This window comes from Rhinopithecus bieti, unplaced genomic scaffold, assembly GCF_001698545.2.
Source record: "Rhinopithecus bieti isolate Rb0 unplaced genomic scaffold, ASM169854v2 scaffold_15087, whole genome shotgun sequence".
Taxonomy (NCBI): Eukaryota; Metazoa; Chordata; class Mammalia; order Primates; family Cercopithecidae; genus Rhinopithecus; species Rhinopithecus bieti.
Window position 1 is genome coordinate 3,349,303 of NW_016808547.1, and position 19,993 is coordinate 3,369,295.

Genomic DNA, 19,993 nt, shown 5'->3' on the forward strand with positions numbered 1-19,993 from the left:
GCGGGGTTGGGGTGGGGCGTGGCGTGTGGTGTGTGTGGTGTGTGGATGTGTGGTGTGTGTGTGGTGGGGGTGTGGGGGTTGTGGGGAGTGGTGTGTGTGTAGGCTGTGTGGTGTGTGGGCGTGTGATGTGTGTGTGGTGTGTCAGTGTATGGTGTGTGGTGTGTGTGTGGTGTTTGTGTATGCGGTGTGTGTGACGTATGTGAGTGTGCGTGCGTGTATGGTGTGTGTGGTGTGTGGGTGTGTGGTGTATGGTGTGTGTGGTGTTTGTGGTCTGTGCGGTGTGTGTGGTGTGTGTATGGTGTGTGTGTGTGCTGTGTGGTGTGTATGTGTGCGTGTGTGGTGTGTGTGTATGGTGTGTGCTGTGTGTGAATGGTGTGTGTGTGTGTGTGTGTGTGTGTGTGTGTGTGTCGGGGAGGGGCGTCCGCAGTTTCCTTGCGGAAAGATGGTGTCTTGCCTTCGGAGGGCTGCGCGGGCACCCATCCCCGCTGCAAAGCGCCCGGGCCAGGCGCGGCTTGCTTTGGGTCGGGGCGAGCCAGCTGCCCTCTGCGGCAGACGGCGATGCGCGCTCCCCGCTCCAGCTCCCAGCTCGCCCCGCAGCCCGCGCGCTCTCCCGGTGCAGCATGCGGGCGCTGTGACGTTCTCGGATAAATGCCGTGTAACTGTGTAGGCGAATGAGAGCTAAAAATAAGAACGGAAAATCTATCATTAAGGTATCATTGCGCCAGCGCAGCTATTTGAAGGCTCCCATGGTCCCCGGCGCCTGCGTTTGAAGCCCGCCTTCAGGCTTTGGTGGGTATTTGCAGAAAACTCCCAGCAGCGGCTCGCCAACCAGACCTCAGGGTGCAGGGCGGGTGGCGCCAGTAATTATGGCAACTCTCAAAATAAAATAATACAAAATAAAGTAGCCAACGTTCACCAACCACCACCCCATCTCACCCCCTGTACTGTCCTCAGGTAGCTGGGGAAGCCGCCGGGAGTGCGGCCGGATGCTGGAATTCAGTGTGACCCGGCTGACTATGCAAAGACTAGGACTAGACGCTTTTGCAGCTCTATTTCGCCACCCACCTTCCTCCTTCCACCTTGTATTAGAAATAAACTAGGGGGTGGGGGAGCCTTTGGAGGAGAAAATGACAACTGACACTTAACCCCAGGTCTACAGTGCGCCGCGGTGGGGCGCAAAGACGCAAACTCCCTGGTTGACTAGCCTCCGGGGTCCCACTGGGTTAAACGAAAATTGATCTGATTTGCTTTTTAACATCCGAAGGAGAGAAGGGGAGATGAGGGGAGGGAGGACAGGGTTTGTGTGTGTGCGTGTGCGCGTGTGTGTCTGGAGAGGGGGAGGACGCGCCAAGGTGCAGCCTGCGCGCGGCTCTGCGCCTCGGCGGGGCTGCGTGCGTGTGTCTCTGTCCGCGCTGCTGAAACGGGCTCTTCGAGGGATCGGCGTCACATGACTCCGCCTGCCCCTCGCCAGCGCGCAGATCGCCAGTCCCTCAGTTTGCCCGGCGCCGGAGGAGGGTCGGGCGGGATCTTCTGGGCACTGGGGCTCTGCGGAGCGGAGAAGAGGTTCCAGCGGGGAATAGTATATCTGGATTCAAGAAGCCGCGGCTCGGCGCCAGATCCTGGAGTGTAGATATTTGGGGGGAGGGGAGAGCGAGGGAGCGAGCGAGCGAGCTCCAGAGAGAGGCAGCCCGCAGCGCGCACGGACGAGGAGCTACTGCGCGGAGAAGATGTAAGCGCGTGGGGTCTCGCTGGCCTCTGAGCACCATGCAGAAGGGGATCCGGCTAAACGATGGCCACGTCGCGTCCCTGGGACTGCTGGCGCGCAAGGACGGCACGCGCAAAGGCTACCTGAGTAAGCGGAGTTCAGACAACACAAAATGGCAAACCAAGTGGTTCGCGCTGCTGCAGAACCTGCTCTTCTACTTCGAGAGCGACTCGAGCTCGCGGCCCTCGGGGCTTTACCTGCTAGAGGGCTGCGTCTGCGACCGCGCGCCCTCCCCCAAGCCGGCGCTGTCGGCCAAGGAGCCTCTGGAGAAACAGGTGAGGCGAGCGTCGCGTCCTGACCTCCCCGCGTCCCGGCCGCGGCCCTGGGGGCTCAGGGCCTTCGGCTGGCTGATGGCGCTCGAACTTTGGTCCCCCTACTCTTGGCACCCTAGGCGCTCTCTGCACCCTCAGCGAGAGGGGAGGCTTGCTCCCAGCCGGGCGAGTGACTGCCGCGGGGAGAGGGGGCAGGGACTGAGGGCGGGGAGTAGACGTGGGCTGCGGCTGCCCTTCGCCGGAGAGCCCCGTGGGAGGCAGGTACAGAGGGGCCGGCACCTGGAGATGCAGAGGAAGATGAGGTCCTAAGGACCAGACAGAGACGCTGAATCTGGACACACGTCCAGCCAAAAATGGTGCTCCCAACCCCCACTCCCACCACCCAGCCCTAATAGCCCCGATCGTCTGCTTCACACCGGGAACGTGTAATTCCCCGCGCTTAGGCATGGGAAGGGCAAGACAGAAGTGTCCGAGCGCTGCCAGCCCTTGCCTCGCCGCAGCTGAGGGCGAAGAGCAGCCTGCGCTAGCTCCGCGGAGTTGGGCGGGGGTTGCGGGGCTACTCGGGTCAATTCGGTACCATCGAACGGTGGTGGGCTACCAGCTGGCGGCCGCTGGAGCAACAAGCCCAAAGATTCCCAAGGACAGCTCTGATGCGCCGGCTCTAGGGCCAGGGCTGCTGCGGAGGCAGCGGGACAAGTGGGAGCTTCTCTCCTCCCCCCGCCCCCTGTGCCGCCGCCGCCGCCGCCGCCGCCGCCGCCGCCGTCGCGGCTATAGCGCTGCGCTCCGGTTTCCTGAGCTGCAAGGCTAAAGAGCCAGGCCTGGATCTGACAGGGAGCCCGGGCCGGGTAGGGGTGAGCCTCTGGCCTGAAGGGAGGAGGGGCACCTGCAGAGAGAGCCACATTTAAGCTTGGTGCGCTTTCCAAAAGCATCTGGTTCAGCCCCTTGCCTCTAGGAAGATAAAGCAGATGATAGTGGATCCTAAAATGCCGCTGCCGGCAGGAACCTGACATCCATAGGGCCCAACGACTGGTGATTGCCTAGATGGGGACATTGAGACCCAGAGAGAGAAATTTCACTTGCTCAACGTCATGCAAGTAGTTGAGGCCGTCCCAATGTTCTGAAAAGACAACTGAGATCTCAAAAACCACTGCTGCATGAAGACGCAGACTGGTGGTGATTGAATTGAATTGGTTGAAATAAAAGCATCGCTTGAAGTCTTCCTCCCAATCGTCAGGACAGAGATCTGAGCTCAGTCTCTCTAGCACATCTCTTCCTTCCCTGCCCTCAGCCAATGAGTGTTAGGAGATGGTTTCTGAGGACTGGAAAGTGTGGACAGGAATTTTTGAGGGTGGGTCCCTGGGGATGACAAGCCCTGTGGTGAGCAGGGACTCCCAGATGGAAAGAAGAGCAAAGGGCAGGCTGCTCCTTAAGCTTAAAGCTCACATGGAGCCTGGGGAACTCATGTGGAAGAGCCAGACCCAGGCCAGGCTAGAGAATTTGCTCGCAGCCCTTCAGAACTTGTCCCTCTCCAGCCAGTGTCCACCAATACCTACTGGGGGACTGCAGGCCAAGCCCCAGCCCCAGCCAGAACCCCCCTCCATCCCTCAACCCACTACGCTAGACCCCAGAGCTGAGCTCCTGGGTAGGCAGGACGGGGTGGGTGGGGGAAGTCAAGTTGATATGGGCTCATATTATCTGTTCTCAGCCCCCTGGACCTGAAGACAGACAGGCCTGAGACTGAATCTCAGTTCTACGACTTCCTGGCTGTGTAACTTCAGTTAACTTGCTGAACTTCTCTGAGTTTCTATTTTGTAATCTACAAAATGAAGATAATAACAACCACCTTTCTGGGGTTTTGAGAGCCCTACATTAAATAATGTATTTGAAAGTATGCTCCCAATACGTTTTAGTTAGATCTAGACGAATCATAGTTGAATCTGAATTATACCCACCTGGACAGAGCTATTTAGGTCACCAGATGTTAAAGTTGAACAGGACCTCAGAGATACAGCCTTCCCATTTTACAGACCAAGAAACTGAGAGGCAAAGAAAGGGAGTTACCCAACAACGGAGTAAATCAGTGGCAGAATCAGACCTAGAATTCATCCAGTGTCTAAGAATTCCTGGAAATGAGACCCCACATTGATTTCAAATCATGCAACTCTTGGCCCAGGTATTGAATTATCCTAGCAGTAGATCATGGGAGGAACATCAGTGCAAAACTAATTGATGAGATGCACTCATGTTCAGAGCCGTTTCCCCGGAACACTACTAGTCAGAGATCCTCAGGTGTGTTCACAAGAACGGCCCTCCTGACACAAGAGAACAGAACATGGTTAAAAGTAGCCAATGATGGTTTGGCACAAATTTTTGTTAGAGACTCATACTTTAATCACATATGTTTATATAGGTTCCATTTGCCTCTAGACCAACTTTGGCTCCTGTGGAAAACTAGATCCTGCTCCTTCGGGCTACACATGTGTACAGAAATTCATCACTGTTTCTTTTCTCAATCTTGGAGTAAAATTGATGGTGCCAGCAGCTACTCCATGTTTCTCTTTGACTGGGTGCCCCATGGCATAAGCCACAGAGCCTAGCATGATAGGCCTAACTCCAGGCCATTCTGTGACCAGGTCTGAGCTATGAGAAGCTTTGGCTCAGTCTGCTGGGCATGTACAGAATGCCTGAGTTGAGAGGCCTCTATGAAGCCATCTGTTTAACTAGACTAGCTGGTATCTAATGAAGAATTGGTTTCAGCAGGAAGCCATTTTACCAACGTCCAAGCAGACAGCTTCCTCTCTGAAGGGTCAAGGATGGTTTTTGAAGGAATAGAAACCAACTCTTAGCTGGGAACCCCTAAGTGGCTGGGACAGAGTCAGGGACCGTGCACATAGTAGATGCACAGGAAATGCACACTGAGCTGGACTTGTTAGCCTATCATATGTTAATTCCATATTTTATGTCCTCAGCCTAGAAGCTGATTGTCACAGGCTGTGAGCCCCTGCGGAAGACAGACATAGATAAGGGTGAGCTTCTCACCCTGTGAAGATGCTCTAATAGCAGGATATGCAAGGTGCTCTGGGAGCCCTGGCACTGAGCCTCAGGCCCATCCTAACATTGTGCAGTCTCGTCTGACTGTATCCAGACCAGTTTGACTGCCTCTGGTGCAGCCCCAGTGTCCAGGAGCTCTATCCTGGGATCTTAAGGCCTCATGAAGCCAGACTGGCACATCCATGCCCCCCATTCCATCTGGCAGCTGCAAGCCACCTCCCTGGCCTGGACCCTTTGCTCAGTCCTGCTCCCAGCCCTGTAGCCCACACACTGAAAGCCCAGGTGCTATTGACTTAGAGCTTGGGTTCAGCTTCCCTAGAAGTTGGCCCTTGTTGTTCCATACCCTTCTTTGGCATGGAGTCCCCCAATCCTGGCTTTTCCCACTCTCATTCCAAACTCCCTGAAATAGAATGTCCAGCCCCAGCTTCTCAGTAGGGTGCCCAGCCAAACCACCTCCAGCACTCCTTTCACCCTTCCCAACCAGGAAGGGTCAAAATGTGGGCACCAGGCTCTTCCTGATTCTCTTAGGACAGAAGAGACTCAGACAAATCCTTGCAGCCAGAACCTCAGAACCTGATGTTGGTGGAGGTCCCAGAAGCAGCTCTTAGTACCTATTATGTACCCACTTTGTGCCCTTCCCCAGAGACAAGACAAAGCCCCACTCCTGGTCCTCATGCACAGTACATATTACTGGTTGGCCTGACAGATTCAGATCAACAACAGCCCTGAGGTTGATGGGTACACATTTTACAGATGAGGAAACAATTTCATCTGTGGCCACCCAGCAAGGCAATGGCAGAAATGAGACACGTTCTCTGGCTTTCTCACTCTGTAGCTATTCTGTTGTCACCACAAAGCACACCCTCCTTGAAATTATAGCACATTCAACCTCTCAGCCACTCAGAAAAATGAAAAGCTGAATGTAGAAAAATAAGGTTGCTCTAAAAGCAGCAGCCCTTAGACACAGAACCCTGGGATGCTCCGAAAGCATCAGTGGCTCCCATTGCCTTTAGAAAAATATTCAAACTCCCGACCATGACCTGGAGTACCCAGTGAGATCCACCCTTTGCTGGCCCCTCTAACCCAGAACCACCCATCCCACTCCCTTCCTCATCCTGATCAGGCCACCACTTTTCAGAGCTGCATATGCCTCCCCTTTCCTATCTCAAGGCTGTGGCAGAAGCCGTTCCCTATGCCCTTAGAATGAACAGCTGCTTCTTCTCCTGCAGGTCTTAGCCTAAACGTCGCCTCCATCATCGCATGCATTTACAGCACTGGACTCTTCATTCATACAGTTGATCACAGTCTGTGATTACTTCATGTATTTGGCCAGTTGCAAACCATCCTTCTCCCCACTAGAACATAAGCACCAGGAGCGCAGGAGGCAGGCAGAGGCAGGAGACTAATCAGGGGCTGCTGAAACCCAGAGTCCAGGTGAGAGAGGTGGAAGCCCCGAGAGGATGAAGGAACGGGGTCTTTACGATTAAAAAGAAAAAAATCTTTACCGAGAGAGACTCAGGTGGAAAATTAGCAAGACCTGCCATCCCATTGGTTGTTAACAGAAAAGAAGACAGGCTCAAACCTGATGTCCATGGTTCTGCCTGAGGCCACCAGGCAGATGCATGTCACCTGTAGAGGGGGGAGAACTGAAGACAAGCAGGTTTATGGGCAATGGAAGATGATGAGTGGCAGTGATCTCATCACATGTAATCTCAGGGAGGTCACATTTGAGAAGCCCAAGGGCAGAAAAGAGCTTTAGTGTCCCCCACTCTCCGATATGGTAAGGACACTTATTACAGAAACCAGTGGAGCCCCATAAGGAGGACAGTGGGTGGTGTGTGCTGAGGGGGGTGGAACGAACAAAAGGGCATGTGCAGAGACTCAGCAGTGGCAGCCCTGTTGTCCAGAGCCCAGGAAATGAAGTGATGTGGCTGCCAGGTGCACCGCAGGGGATGTGCAGGCTGGCTCAGGATAGTGCCAGCTGGGCAGAGCCTCATGAGGTCACTTTGGGGTATGGCTGCACTCAACACTTTCACAGCCTGGCCTGTCTGGTCAGCTTTTTCTTGCACTTCTTCAAGGGCAACTAGCCAGCAGTGGGAAGTTGAATTTGGTGGCTTGTCCACACTAGGATTTTAGTTTTCAACACTGCCGGGCAGGTGCCATCACTCCTCCTTCATAGGATTTGCCAAAGCTGCACAGAAGAAGTAGGGTTTGAACCTTCTCTCCCATTGGGTCACTGTGGACAAATCCTCAACTTCCCTTCATCGATGGCTTTCTGCCTCATTCTGAGGAGCCCTGGGGGCCACACTCCCACATCAATCAGAGCAGTCCCATTTTTAACTGTTTTGTGTATTAGGTTTCCACATGAGATTTTATCTTTCCCCATGCTTTAAAAAGCTTGCCCTTCACCATGAGTTATTACTAAATGCCCTTCAACTCTGCCATGCTATGAATGCAGATTTAAATGTACATAATTTTGTAGCAGGATGTTTCAAAACGCCAGATCGAAAATACTGAATGATAATAAATACCATTTATTGAGCATCTGCTGTGTGCCAGGCACCAGAGTGCATGTTTTACATATAGCTCTTCCCTTAATTATTCCAACAGCCCTGTGAGGTTCTCACTATTTGCCCATTTTCTAGATGACAAAACTGAGGCTCAGAGATGTTAAGTAAGTTGTTCAAAGTTACAGAGCAAGTACATGCAGAATCTGGCCCATGAACCCAGAAGGTCTTCCTGATTCTAAAACCTGAGCTCTTCATCCACAAACAGCATAAAGACTGGCTGGGAACTGTTATTCCTTGCTGTCTATTACCAAAATACATGGAGAAAGAAAGAGAATTAACAGCAGGTGAAAATATGTCACAGTCGCGCCAGTGATTTTTGTGAAGGCGGCTTTTGTTTCTGCTTGGGTGGGAACTTTGCAACTCTGAATCCCCTGAGCATTGATGGGAAGCGCACCAAGGCAGGCATCCACGCCCCACAATCCGGTTTCCCTGGAATCTGTGGGTGCGTGGAGCCAGTGCCCGTGTGCATGCAGCCAAGAACAGAACTCAGCCCCCTGATGTTTATGCAGGAGCACTAGTGACGCGTGGACTTGAGAGAGGTCCAGAACACTGCCAACGCCCAAACACTTCCGTGAGGGCGACTGTCGTGCAGGGAGCAGCTGGGAGGTGTGGGCACCCCCACTCTCTGTCCCCGACTCAGAGAGGAGAATACAGCCCCTCACACACACAGCCTTCATTTCCAGCCTCCAGCCTCCTTCACTGAGGAGTGATTTTGCCCCTGATAGTGAGGCAGCATTGAGAATTTCCAGCCATTGAGACCCAGCGTTAGATCCTGGCTCTAAATCTTGGCTCTGCCACCTCCTAGCTTGGGAAGGCTTTTAAGTTCTCTGAGTCTCAGTTTCTCCATCTCTGTGTTAAACTACATGCTGTTTGGAAAGCCCTAGCACAGAACAGTAGGTGTTATCAGTAAATTGTAGCAGCTGGGGCTTCGGCTTCCACCTTTATGACAAGACTGTTCCTCACTATAGCAGTGACCTAGGTCCCTGGGGTCTCTCGCAGGCTGGAAGCAAGTCAACACTGAGCCCTGACCCTGCATATAAAAATAGGATGGAAATCTTAGCTCAAAGAACCTGCGAGTTCCTGAAAAGGTCTGAGCAAGCAAGCCCCTACCAAAGGACAGGTGATTGCTGTGGGAGCTTCCTTCATCCCTGTGGACAAACTATCACCAAGCTCTGTTAGTTTTTCCTCCTGGGTATATCTCTCAGAGCTGTGCCGTCTGTCTCTCTCTTCCTCCACCACTCTGGTCCAGATTGGCATCACCTCTCACTTGGACTCATCTTATGCAATGGCCGCCTGACTGGTGTGTTGGTCAGGGTAGGTTGGGTTGTGCTGTAATAACAACCAACCCCCAGATCTCCATCAGCACAACTAAGACTCATCTCTTGCTTGTGCTTTACATCCCAGGCAGCTGACAGGAGGCCACTGCTCATGATGATCACTCAGGGACCTGGGCTGGTAGAGGCTTGGTCCTGATGCCAGCCTCCATGGTCCCCTCCACTGAGGAGAGGGAGTGTGACAGATCTGTCATTGGCTTTTCCCAGAAGGGATCCACTCTGAGCACAGTTCTCTAGACAGGGTGAGCCACCTGGCTTCATTTCAGAAGAGGTGCAGAAGTGCAGACCTACTGTGTGCCTGGACACAGAGCGCCAGACAGGATATGGTGCTAATGGTATCCACTGTCCCCACACATGTGCTGTGCCCCCTCCCCCAGTCCACTGGCCTCTCTGCAGCCAGAACTACCTTTCTAAAATGCAAATCTGATCATCAGGAACACACACAGTAGCTGAAGAGAGGTTTTATGGTGGTTTCATGAGGACACGGATAGTGTGTGGTGTGAGTGTAAGCTCGGAGCTTACAGGGGCAGGATCCTTGCCTGGCCTCCCCTCCTTTCATTAAGCTCAGTGACTCTGTCATTCTTGACCGAGCGTCACAGAAGCATTTTGGCCACCAGGCTTCCCTGGAATTAACAAGGGAGAGGATTTTAAAGGTTAAAGTGTCCTCCTGAGATGTTAATACTCCATTGACAGCCTTCACTCAACAGAGATTTACCAGTACCTCCAAGGAGCCAGGCCTATGCCTTCCTGGCGCTGGGAGGATGGGACAAACAGCAGGGACCCTCCCTGGAGGGGCTTGCCATCCAGTGAGGGGACAATCTGTGAACAGACAGTGACAATGCAGTGTGATCCTTGCTGGCACACCAGAGAGCCAAGGAGGGGTGGGAGCTATGGGAGTCCAGTGAGGGCACTTCCCCCAGCCCCAGGTGTGGGGGGGTGATTAGGGACATATAGGCTGCAGGGGACACCAAAGCTGCCCTAAAAGCCTGTGTGCTTTGTCACAAAGCTCAGGTCTTCCCAGGCCCAGTGTGGAGCCAGTGCAGGGCTCTGAGTGAGAAAGGGGCGGCTCCGATCTGTGTGTTAGGAAGATACTGCAGAGTGAGAATGAACAGGAGAAAACCCATCTGGAGGCAGGAAGCCAGTTCAGAGGGGGCTGCAGAACTGAGCAGTAGCAAAGGCCTGAATTTGGGAAGTACTGTGAGCAAAAAAGATCTCCCCTCCACTCCCATCCCAGCCTGTGACTCAGCCACTGAAGCCTGTGCTTAGTGGTGGGCCACTAAAACCATCCAGAGCTCAAGAACCTGAGACTCTGCAGCCCCATGCCCTCTGCCCCATGCCCTCTGGGGCTTCCCACCTACTGGGTTTGGGGCGGCAGTGGGAATGTCAAATTCTCATCCCATGAAAACTTCAAGTGTTGTCTCCACACCTTCCAAGCCAGCCACCCACTCAGATAAAGCACCTTTTCAGATTACAGAGTCTTTTTCATGATTAACATTTCATTTAACCACCATAGTAACCCTGCAGTTACTGTGGTTCTACATAAGAGAGGCACATCCTCATTTGACAGAGGAGGCTTGAATAGACAGAGTTCATTCTCTCCACAAATACCTGTTGAGTGTCTATTTTGTGCCAGGCACTGAGCTCTCACTGCTAAATGTCGGAATCTTCACCAGGCCTCCCGGTTCTAGGTCAATAAGGTCAGTGGACATGAGGCCAGTTGTTAAATGAGGTAATTTATACCCTAAAGACTAGATTTTACTAATCCATCAAGGCTAATGCAATTTCTTTCCCCTGAAACATGAGATAATTATTTTCCAAAAGATATTTCCTAGTGGAGCTTTCTTTTTTCGAACTGGAAAATCCAACTCAGATCTTAAAATAAAGCCCTTTCAAAATCAGTTTTAGAAGAATGAATGAATTTTTGGTAACCTTAGCTGGTGTTCCAAAACTCCATATAGAAATTTAGAGAAACCTGATCAAGATGAACTTTTCTTACTAGACTATATGAGTGAAATATAATCAACTTTATTTAGATGCCTCTTGGGCTTTTAGCCAAACTCAAGAAATTAGTGAAATCATTTGGAAGAACCTGTTCACATGTAGTGTTCTCAGCCTGCCCAGTTTCCCTGTGCCCTAAGTCTGCTGCTGCCCTCCCACCCCCTTTCCTCCTCAATGGGCCTTCCTGCCCCCTCACTGCACTAGTAGCCACCCCAGCTCCCTTCACCTCTGGTCACATCTGCAGGCAGCAAGGAATTGGGGTTAGGGGGAAGGGCTGGTGTTTCAGAAGGAAAGCCAATATTGGGTGGGCATCAGTGAGGAGAAGCAAGTAATTACATCTTAGTTTCCTGGTAGCCTGAGCAAGGAGGGAAACAGGCTGGTTATGAGATAGTCATTGCCACATGGAAAGACAAAGTCCAGTTGCTCAGACAAGAGTACTTGTGTCCCTGGAGCTTGCATACGGGGGACCAGCAGGGAAACGATGATGACCTTAAGGGTAGAGGCACTGCCAGTATAGGGCTTGCCCCCATGAGCAGCATCTGCTGGCTCTTAGGGGTGGCTGAGCATGCTCAGTGAAGACCACACTACAGGAGGCTTAAATGGTGGGGTCCCAGGGAGGAGTGTCCTGGTGTCCAGATAAGACAGTGTGCAGCTTGGAGAAGCCTGGGGAATGGATGGGCAATTTGAGCCTCTTAAATAGCCATTGCCTTCTTTTTTTATTTTAAATTTTAGGATTGGTAATGCATTTCCATAGCTCAACATTCAAAGAGACAAAAAAGTATACAGTGACAATGCTCCTTTAATGACTCTGTTCACTTCCCTAGTGGCCATTATACCAGTTTCTTATACATTCTCCCAGAGGGATTATATATACATACACACACACACACACATATATATGCAAACATCTGTCCATCTATATGCATGTGTGTATAATTATATAAATTAACACAGTCTGCACCATGTTTTTCTATTTTGTGGAGAGGATTCTCTGTGAGTACATTGATCACCATTCTTTTTTATGGCTCTATAGTATTCCATGGTGTGGATATGCTATCATTTTTTTTGACCATTCTCTTCTTGAGGGATATTTAGGTAATTTAAAGTCTTTTGCTTATTAAAGTAAATATCCCTGCACATGGGCCATTTCCAACCAAGTTTTTGACAGAAGCTGAAGGGCAGATACATCCATACTGAAGTTCGTACCTTCATTCAGCAACTATGAGAAAGGGGGCTGTTGAAAAGGGGAGGGCAGGCTGGCTAAGGCATCATCACAGATTGAAAGATGTTTGTGCAGGACCAGCCAAGTATAACAGCCACCAGGACCCTGTTTCATCTGTAGCCATGGCGCCCAGGTCCTGAAGCAATTTACATTAAAACAGAGACCCTTCCGCAGGCAGAGACCCTACACTGACATGGGCCCCCAGGCCTTGGGTCAAGCACAGCCTCGTCCAAGGTTGATTCTGAAAGAGGGGGGCTTTCAAGGGCTTCTAAGCCCTGAGGTTGCAGTCACTTCCTGAATCTCCTCCCACCTACTTCCTCTCAACTCCCAGTGAGGCCAGGCAGGGAGGATGAGTGAACATGTAGCATGGCACCCAGGAGGTCAGTCTCTGGCTGCAGGCCTCTTCCTGGGCTGGTTTGGGGCCCAGAGTGACTTATGGCTCAGGCCCTAAAGACTGGGAACCTGGACAAAGACCTGAGACAGGCACTGAGAACAGGGACAAAGCAGAGGTTCTGGTGCAGCCACCAGGGCCCAGGAAGACTCAGACTTGAGAACTCAGAGTCAGAGTTTGGGCAGAAAGAAGCCAGTTGGAGCTAGGAAGGAGGTCACGAAGTGGGGTCCTGACCCTGTGTAAAGCCACAGCTCTGGTTAGCTGGCCCTAACCAGAGCAGCAGAGTGGGACCTGGTAAGGAGTGGGATCAGCCAAGATTGGTGGCATCTATCCCCGAGCCCACCCCACCCACCCCTTCTCTCAGAGGAGGCAATAAGCAGAGGCCCAGGCAGTAGGTCTGAACTCCCGAAAGCAGGATGAATTGGAGGGGCAAGGAGATCGGAGGGGACTGTTTGATGGTCCAGGTGGGTAATGATGAACCCCTGAAGCAGGCATGGCAGTGAGGATGGGGGAAGGCACAGATTGCAGAAATACTAGGGAGGAAAAACAGATACAACTGGCAGCCAGTGACACAGCGGGAATAGGAGAGAAGCAGGAACTGAAGATGATGTGCAGGATGCCACAAACGCCGACTCCCTATAACCCACTGATCTTGCATGGCTGTGGCCATTCTGGTTATGAGCCCCTCCCCACCACATCCTCAGGATGGCGGCTGGATCCTACATTGTGTGTATGTGTGCAGGCATATGAATGCTCATGCAATTCTAGTGTTTTCTAGTAATGTGCCACTGCTAGGTTGATTACACCCATCATTTGACCTTGTAAATGAATCCAGTGGTTACAAAACACTATTTCAGCCTTTTCATGAATGAGGAGCTCCCACAATGTTGTCCTAAACAACCCCGTGAGGTGGGTAATATTGTCCCCATTTTGTGAAAGAGGAACCTGTCCACAGAAGTGAAGAGGTGTGTTGAAGACCCCAAGGCTAAATGATAAATAATAAATTTGAACCCAGGTCTGATGACTCCAAACCCTGGCAGACCCCACAACCCCAGGGCCCCAAAGTGGACTCCCTGGAACACTGGTTTTATGGAATATTGATAGCTCTTCCCAAAAAAATGAAAACAAAATATTCCATGGGGTTCCAGAAAAGGCTCCTTATGGAAGGACTGCTCTGTGCTCTGTCAGCTCTCCCTGAAGAGGCACAGACGACTTTCATGAAAAACAAGTCCCCCCAGCCCCTTCCAGCCAGCTCCATTGCCCATGCCTGAGGGGTATATTCAACACCACCCACTTTGTGGCTTTTGCTATTAACCAATTAATAAGCTGGGCTCCTGGGCAGTAGTGACAAATGCATTCAGTCACCCATTCAGTCAACCAGGGCTACCCTGTGCCCCGGCCAAGGCATGGTTCCAGGCTCCAGGGAGAGTTCTTGGTCAGGAATCATTTATTTGAAAGGAACAGGAGTCTTTTGCTCAAAGCAGCTTGAGCAAGAGAGGACTATCCTGGAAGAAACACAGCAGTAATTGATGGAACCCAGGGAGAAAATACATGTCTGAGTCTCCATGGCCTGAACACCTCCACCTGGCCTTGCCCCCACCACTTGAGTTCCATCACCTCCTCTTGCCATTTTCTCTGAGACCCTTCTGCTTCCTTCTTGGTTTCTTACTTGCACTTAGAGCTCAGCACATGCAGCTCATCAGCCTGGTCTCTCTGTGCCACTATGCCACATTCCCAGGAGCCCCAGATGGGTGACCCCTGGTACACATCCACTGCTGCTCCAGGCAGTTGCATCCAGGACCATGGGCCTCTGAGAGGGCATGAGGGGCAGGGGAGAAGTCCTGTATTTCTCGTATGACAACAACCACATTGCTCCTCCCTCAGGGATTCCAAGCTCTGGGTGATTATAACCAGCTGAGGGGTTTTCAAAAAGACCAATGCCTGCAACCTCCCCTCCCCTCCCCACCCACCACTCTGTTTTAATGGATCTGAGAAGGGACTTGAGCAACGGTACTTCTTTAAGTTCCCAGACATCGCTAATGTGTAGCCTGGATTGAGACTATGGGCTGTAGCTGGAAAGATAATCAGAACATCATTATGAGTTGAGAATGATGTTCTTGATGGCTCAGGATGGGGTTCTATCTGGGAGCCCCTGGCAGCTCACCCATTAGGAAGAACCACCATGCCTTTCTGAAAGCACGTATACAGTGGCATGCGTGTTGTCATTGATGGCTGCAAAGTGAACCATGTCTGGCTTCTAGTGGAGGCTAAATACCAGTTGAATTAATGAACAAGAAATGATTTGGAGAGTTTGGCGTGGGAAATTTTCACTCTAATACCACGTGTATAGAATTGACCAAGGCAAGTGTTGTTGGGCCTGTTTGTCAGAAAAGAACCAGGGCTGGGAGAGATGAAAAGGCTGCCCAGAGTGCCCAGCTCTAAGTAGCACTGCCAGACCCAGACTCAGCTATGGAGGCTTCCACCTGCTCCTCTGTCTGTAGGGGAACCAAACATCCCAGTTTGCTCAGGACTGTCTTGGTTTTAGTACTGAAAGTGCCATGCCCCCGGGAAACTCCTTAGTGTCAGGCAAACTCAGCACAGTTGGTCACCCTACTGTCAGTGGTTGTCCAATGTTCCATGTTCAGTGCAGGGGCTGCAGGGGCTGCTGGTGAGTTGGGAGAGGCAGGAGGCAAAAGAGAGGCTAAGTAGGTGGGGCTTCAAACCCCCAGCGCCAGCTTCCAGAGGGGAATTAGATCCAGCTCCAGACTGACCTCAGGTAGCAGGGGCCATTTTGCATCTTGGTTGGGCAGGAGAGGCATACTGGGGCCAGGAAGGACATACTGGACAGGAAGGGCATACTTGGGCCAGGTATGAGCTGGAGCTTATGAACCTCCAGGCCAGCTGAGGCCACAGGTGTGGTTCCAGAACATTTCCTCCAGCAAAGACAAGGGCCCGCAAGTGAGTCTAGTCGTGGCACAACCCCAGATGTGATTTCTGGGTACGTCACAGGTATAGTTTGTGGATCAATTCCTTTTTTCCTACTAAGGCCCCAGGCGAAAGTCTAGACTAGCGAATAGTTGTCAACCTTGACTGCCCATTGGAATCAGCCAGGGATGCTATGTAAAACTCCAATGTCCAGCCATGGTTGAGACTCGCAGGTCTAGGGATACTCAGCAACCCAGGTCAAGCCTCAGGAGGTCCAGGCTCCATCCCTGCACCTGAGAAGGCCTTGGAATCATTGTGGATCTGTTACAGTGATTTTGATACCGCCAATATTTCTCGCTTGATCTTAGGACTCCTGGTGGAATTCCAAATCAGGTTATCCATCTCTTACTTCAGGTCTAGGGAAGCTCTAGGTCCATCTTTGATTTTTGTGGAGGCCCCAGGTGGAGCTCTGGGCCCATCTCTGCAGCCCTGCAGGAACCTTAGAAGTGGTTCACCAAGTCTTACCTCTTCTCTGGCAAAATCGGGTGTGGCCCATTGGTGGTTTCTTCCTCTGTTGCATTTCTGGGGAATCCCTGAATGAGGCTGTGGCCTGTTCATACAACTGCGGTTGGACCCCAGTGATGGTTCTGTGAATCCCTGGATGCATTATGAAGCCTGGGGGTGGCTCTGAGTTGGCCCCTGCAGGCTAGTGAGGCTCATGATAAGGGTCTTTCTACACAGCCCATGGCACCTTCCAGGTGTGGTAGTGGACCTGGGCCTCCCGCCCAGGTGAAGCTCCACATAGGATATTGGCCCTGCCCTCACAACCTGGTGAGTGCTCTGGTAGTGCTGAGGCTGTCCTTGCAGTCCTAGGCTAAGCCAGGTTCGGATGTATCTCCGGACTATAAGACTCCCCATCACTGACCCTCACATCAGCTGCCTACCCCACCCTAACCTGGCTCCAGTCTGGTTCAGGGAAGAGCCTCAGCCCAATTTCCCCATAGGTGCCAGCTTCCCTTAGAAGGAGCCATGGGCTTATCAGTTCTCCTTGAAGCATGAGCATGTAAGGAATCACCTAGGATGCTCTTCAAAATAAATCCCTGTCGTACCCCTAGGGATCCTGATTCAGAAGGCCTGCTAGTACTTGGAGATCTACATTTTTAGCAAGCGCCCCAAGGGATGTGGAGTGGACAACTGGGATACTGAAGTAGGATAAATGCATTTTTACATCTGCTTACCTCTGGGGCAGGTGTAGATCCGAGCCTGATCCTGGAAAACTGGTGATACCCAGCAAGACTGAAGACAGTCCTGGCCCCACATGTAATTTTATCTCAAGTGATGGTGGCTTGTCTTAAGCTATGCTTCTCATACCTCAGAGTGCAGCAGGATCACCTGGGGGGCTTGTTTCAAAACAGAGGTCTGGGGTGGAGCCTAAGAACTTACATTCCTAACAAATTCCGAGGTGATTTGGGTGCTGCTGCTGCTCCAGTGACTTTAAGGATTCTCATGGCAATAAGGGTGGTGGGACATTCTTGGAAGAACAAGAACCACAGTACAGGCAGCATTCCCAGCACACATAACTGAGAAGAGGTGGAATCCAGGTGTTCCAGGGCAGCCAGTCTTGTCCCCATGCCACCCCCAACCACCTGCAGCCAGAGCCTGAGACACCACCTCTAGCTTTCCACCCTCAGTGCAACTCAGTGGCACCCCGTGTCTGCTAGTGCCATCCTCCGTGCTCTGCCATCTCTGCTTGGCCTCACACCTCCTGCTCACCTGCCCTTCATGGCTTCTGCTTGTTCATAGTCCTTCTTGTCTCTCACAACCCCAACTCCTAGTGGTCTCCTTACAGCTTCTGATGATACTGCCAACCAACTGCCTCTCCTCCTATTTCCTAAGGCAAACTCCCAGCCTCACTTCCCTGTTGGGGCAGTTTGGAGAGCCCTTGGTCTACCTGGCCCCAGTCCAGTTCCCCACAGGAACCAGCTGCCCTTAGAAAGAGCCATGGGCTTATCAGGCATCATGACTCCCCTGTCCGGGCAGTCTGGTGAAGGGCTGCGGGGGATGCTAGATCTGCTCCAGCAACTCTAGTGGGCCTGTGAAGATTTGTTATTGAAACTTGGATGCAGGTCCGATATCTGAATGTATCCTATATCCTTGATCACATATAGTGAGTCTTGATCACATCCAGGGCCCAGGGAAGGTGGGCATGAGGCTTTCTGTTGCATTGGAGAGTCCTAGGGTGTCCCTGGGACTGACTCCAGAACAATGCTATTGTTCTGCAGAGGAATCCAACTGAGATCCAGGCAAGCCTATGTGGTCACATTGTTGTGTCAGGTGTGACTCAGGTCCTATCCTGTGGTCACACTGAGGATCTCGTGTTGTGACTCTGAGAAGCTCTGGGTAGCTCTGGTTGGTCTCAGCATTATTCTGGGGTTGTCCAAGTTGTGATCCTGGCCTCATTACAGCAGCTCCAGTGTTGCCCCCAGTGAGAGTCTGGTTTTCAGTCTGCAGCTTTGGAGGGATCTGTCTCTGGCCTCTGCCCAACCTTATAACTCTGAGGAAGCCCAGGTGGGAGTTCAGCTTTCAAAGGTGACTCGGGTCAGCCTGAGCTCTGAATCGATACCAGCTGAGGTTATGAGACTATCTCAAGAGCTCTGGTGCTATGCAGGGTCGTTGTTTTTCCATGGAAGAAATTGATATTAAGATTATTTATCAAGAACTAACAGAAACCCCCTAACTGCTCCAGACCACCACCCTCGTGAGTTCCTCAGGCAGTTGCTGGCAATATAATGCTCCTTAGTTCTCTGCAGCTATCTCAGAGCTCCAGGGAGCTGGGCTGGCCTGACTGAGGCTTTGGAGCTTGGGCCTTAAATCAAAGCAGGCCACTGGCTCCTCCTTCCTCCCTAAGCTCATTTCCCAATAGCAGATGGTACTGCTCCAGAATCCAGAAAGCCTCTCCCAAAATACACCCAAACCAGCCAGAAAAGATCACAGGGACAGGAGAGTGAGTCTTAGGGCCAGAAGATATGTGTTCAGACTTCTAGGACGGGGGAAGGAGTGGGAGCCCCTGCCCCTGGTACACTCAGTCACAGCCTGGAGAAGAGGAGGGAGCCAAGAAAGGGGAAACTAGGGGGCCCCAATATGGGGTGCCGCTTTGCAGCTGGTACCACCCTGACCAGTTAACTTCACCTGCCATGTGGAAAGAAGCTGGGAAGAGTGGGGAGGGAAGACTTGGAAAGGGGACACAGAGGAGAAAGGCAGGAACAGAGACACAAAGAAAGGAGGAGACAGCTGCAGAGGGCCAGGCGCAGTGGCTCACAACTATGATCCCAGCAATTTGGGAGGTCAAGGCGGATGGATCACTTGAGGGCAGGTGTTCGAGACCGGCCTGGCCAACATGGCGAAACCCCGTCTCTACTAAAAATACAAAAAAAAAAAAAATTAGCCAGGCATGGTGGCACACACCTGTAGTCCCAGCAACTCGGGAGGCTGAGGCAGGAGAATCACTTGAACCCGGAAGGTGGAGGTTGCAGTAAGCAGAGATTGTGCCACTGTACTCCAGCCTGGGCAACAGAGTGAGACTCTACTAAGAAAGAAAGAAAGAAAGAAAGAAAGAAAGAAAGAAAGAAAGAAAGAAAGAAAGAGAGAGAGAGAGAGGGAGGGAGGGAGGGAGGGAGGAAGGAAGGAAGGAAGGAAGGAAGGAAGGAAGGAAGGAAGGAAGGGAAAGAAAGCTTCAGAGAATGCAAAGGAGAGAGACAGAGAGAAATGGAAAGAACAGAGAGGAAAGGAAATGATCCCTTTCCAGGCTCAAAGAGCCAAGAGGTAGGGTTTTCCTAGAACTTTGGTCTATCCATGCCAGAGGCAGCCCTGCTCCTTGTTGAAAGTGCAGTAATGGGAGATAGCCTTGCAGGGGGTCCTGAGACCCACCATGAAAACAAGGCTTCAGGCTCAGACATGTCCAGGCTCAGCCACCATCCATCTCCCTTGCATATTTGCTCCTTGGGAACACAGCATGAGCATCGGCAGCCCAGCCTGAGGGTGCAGCTGCTCTCCCGGGGCTGGAGACCAGCAGAGGATAAGAGGTCCGAGTGTCCCTTGGGGAGGGCTGCCCTGAGCCTTGACATGCTCCTGTGCAGCCACCAGTCATGCACAAGTTGGGCAGTTCAGATCCTCAACAACTTTGTGTCTATTTCCCTGAAGTTGCCCTTAACTTCTAAAATGGAATGGGGCCTAGAAGATCATCATATTTTTACTCCAAGCCCATATCAGCCAAGAAATCACCAGTGCTTTAAAGTGGCACCCAAGCTTGCCAAGGAGAAAGTTATAAAAATATTAATAAAATAAGAAGCATAGTGAACATGCATTGGATGCTTGCTTGCAGGCACCAGAATTATCTCACTTGACTCTCACAACAACCATGCAAGGAAGGGACTCTTCTTATGCCCATTTTGTAGATAAAGAAACT

The 19,993-nt window shown here is 51.7% G+C and overlaps 1 protein-coding gene across 4 annotated transcripts in view; it reads left to right on the forward strand.

Moving 5' to 3' along the window:
* Positions 1 to 1,327: 1,327 nt before the first annotated feature.
* RASGRF1 (Ras protein specific guanine nucleotide releasing factor 1) overlaps positions 1,328 to 19,993 on the forward strand; it is a 126,639-nt gene continuing 107,973 nt past the window's right edge. For all 4 annotated transcript variants that reach the window (XM_017886868.1, XM_017886869.1, XM_017886871.1 and 1 more), the window contains exon 1: positions 1,328 to 2,040. In XM_017886868.1, coding sequence (XP_017742357.1) covers positions 1,765 to 2,040 — 276 coding nt within the window. In that variant the 5' untranslated portion in view covers positions 1,328 to 1,764. The remainder of the gene's footprint in view (positions 2,041 to 19,993) is intronic.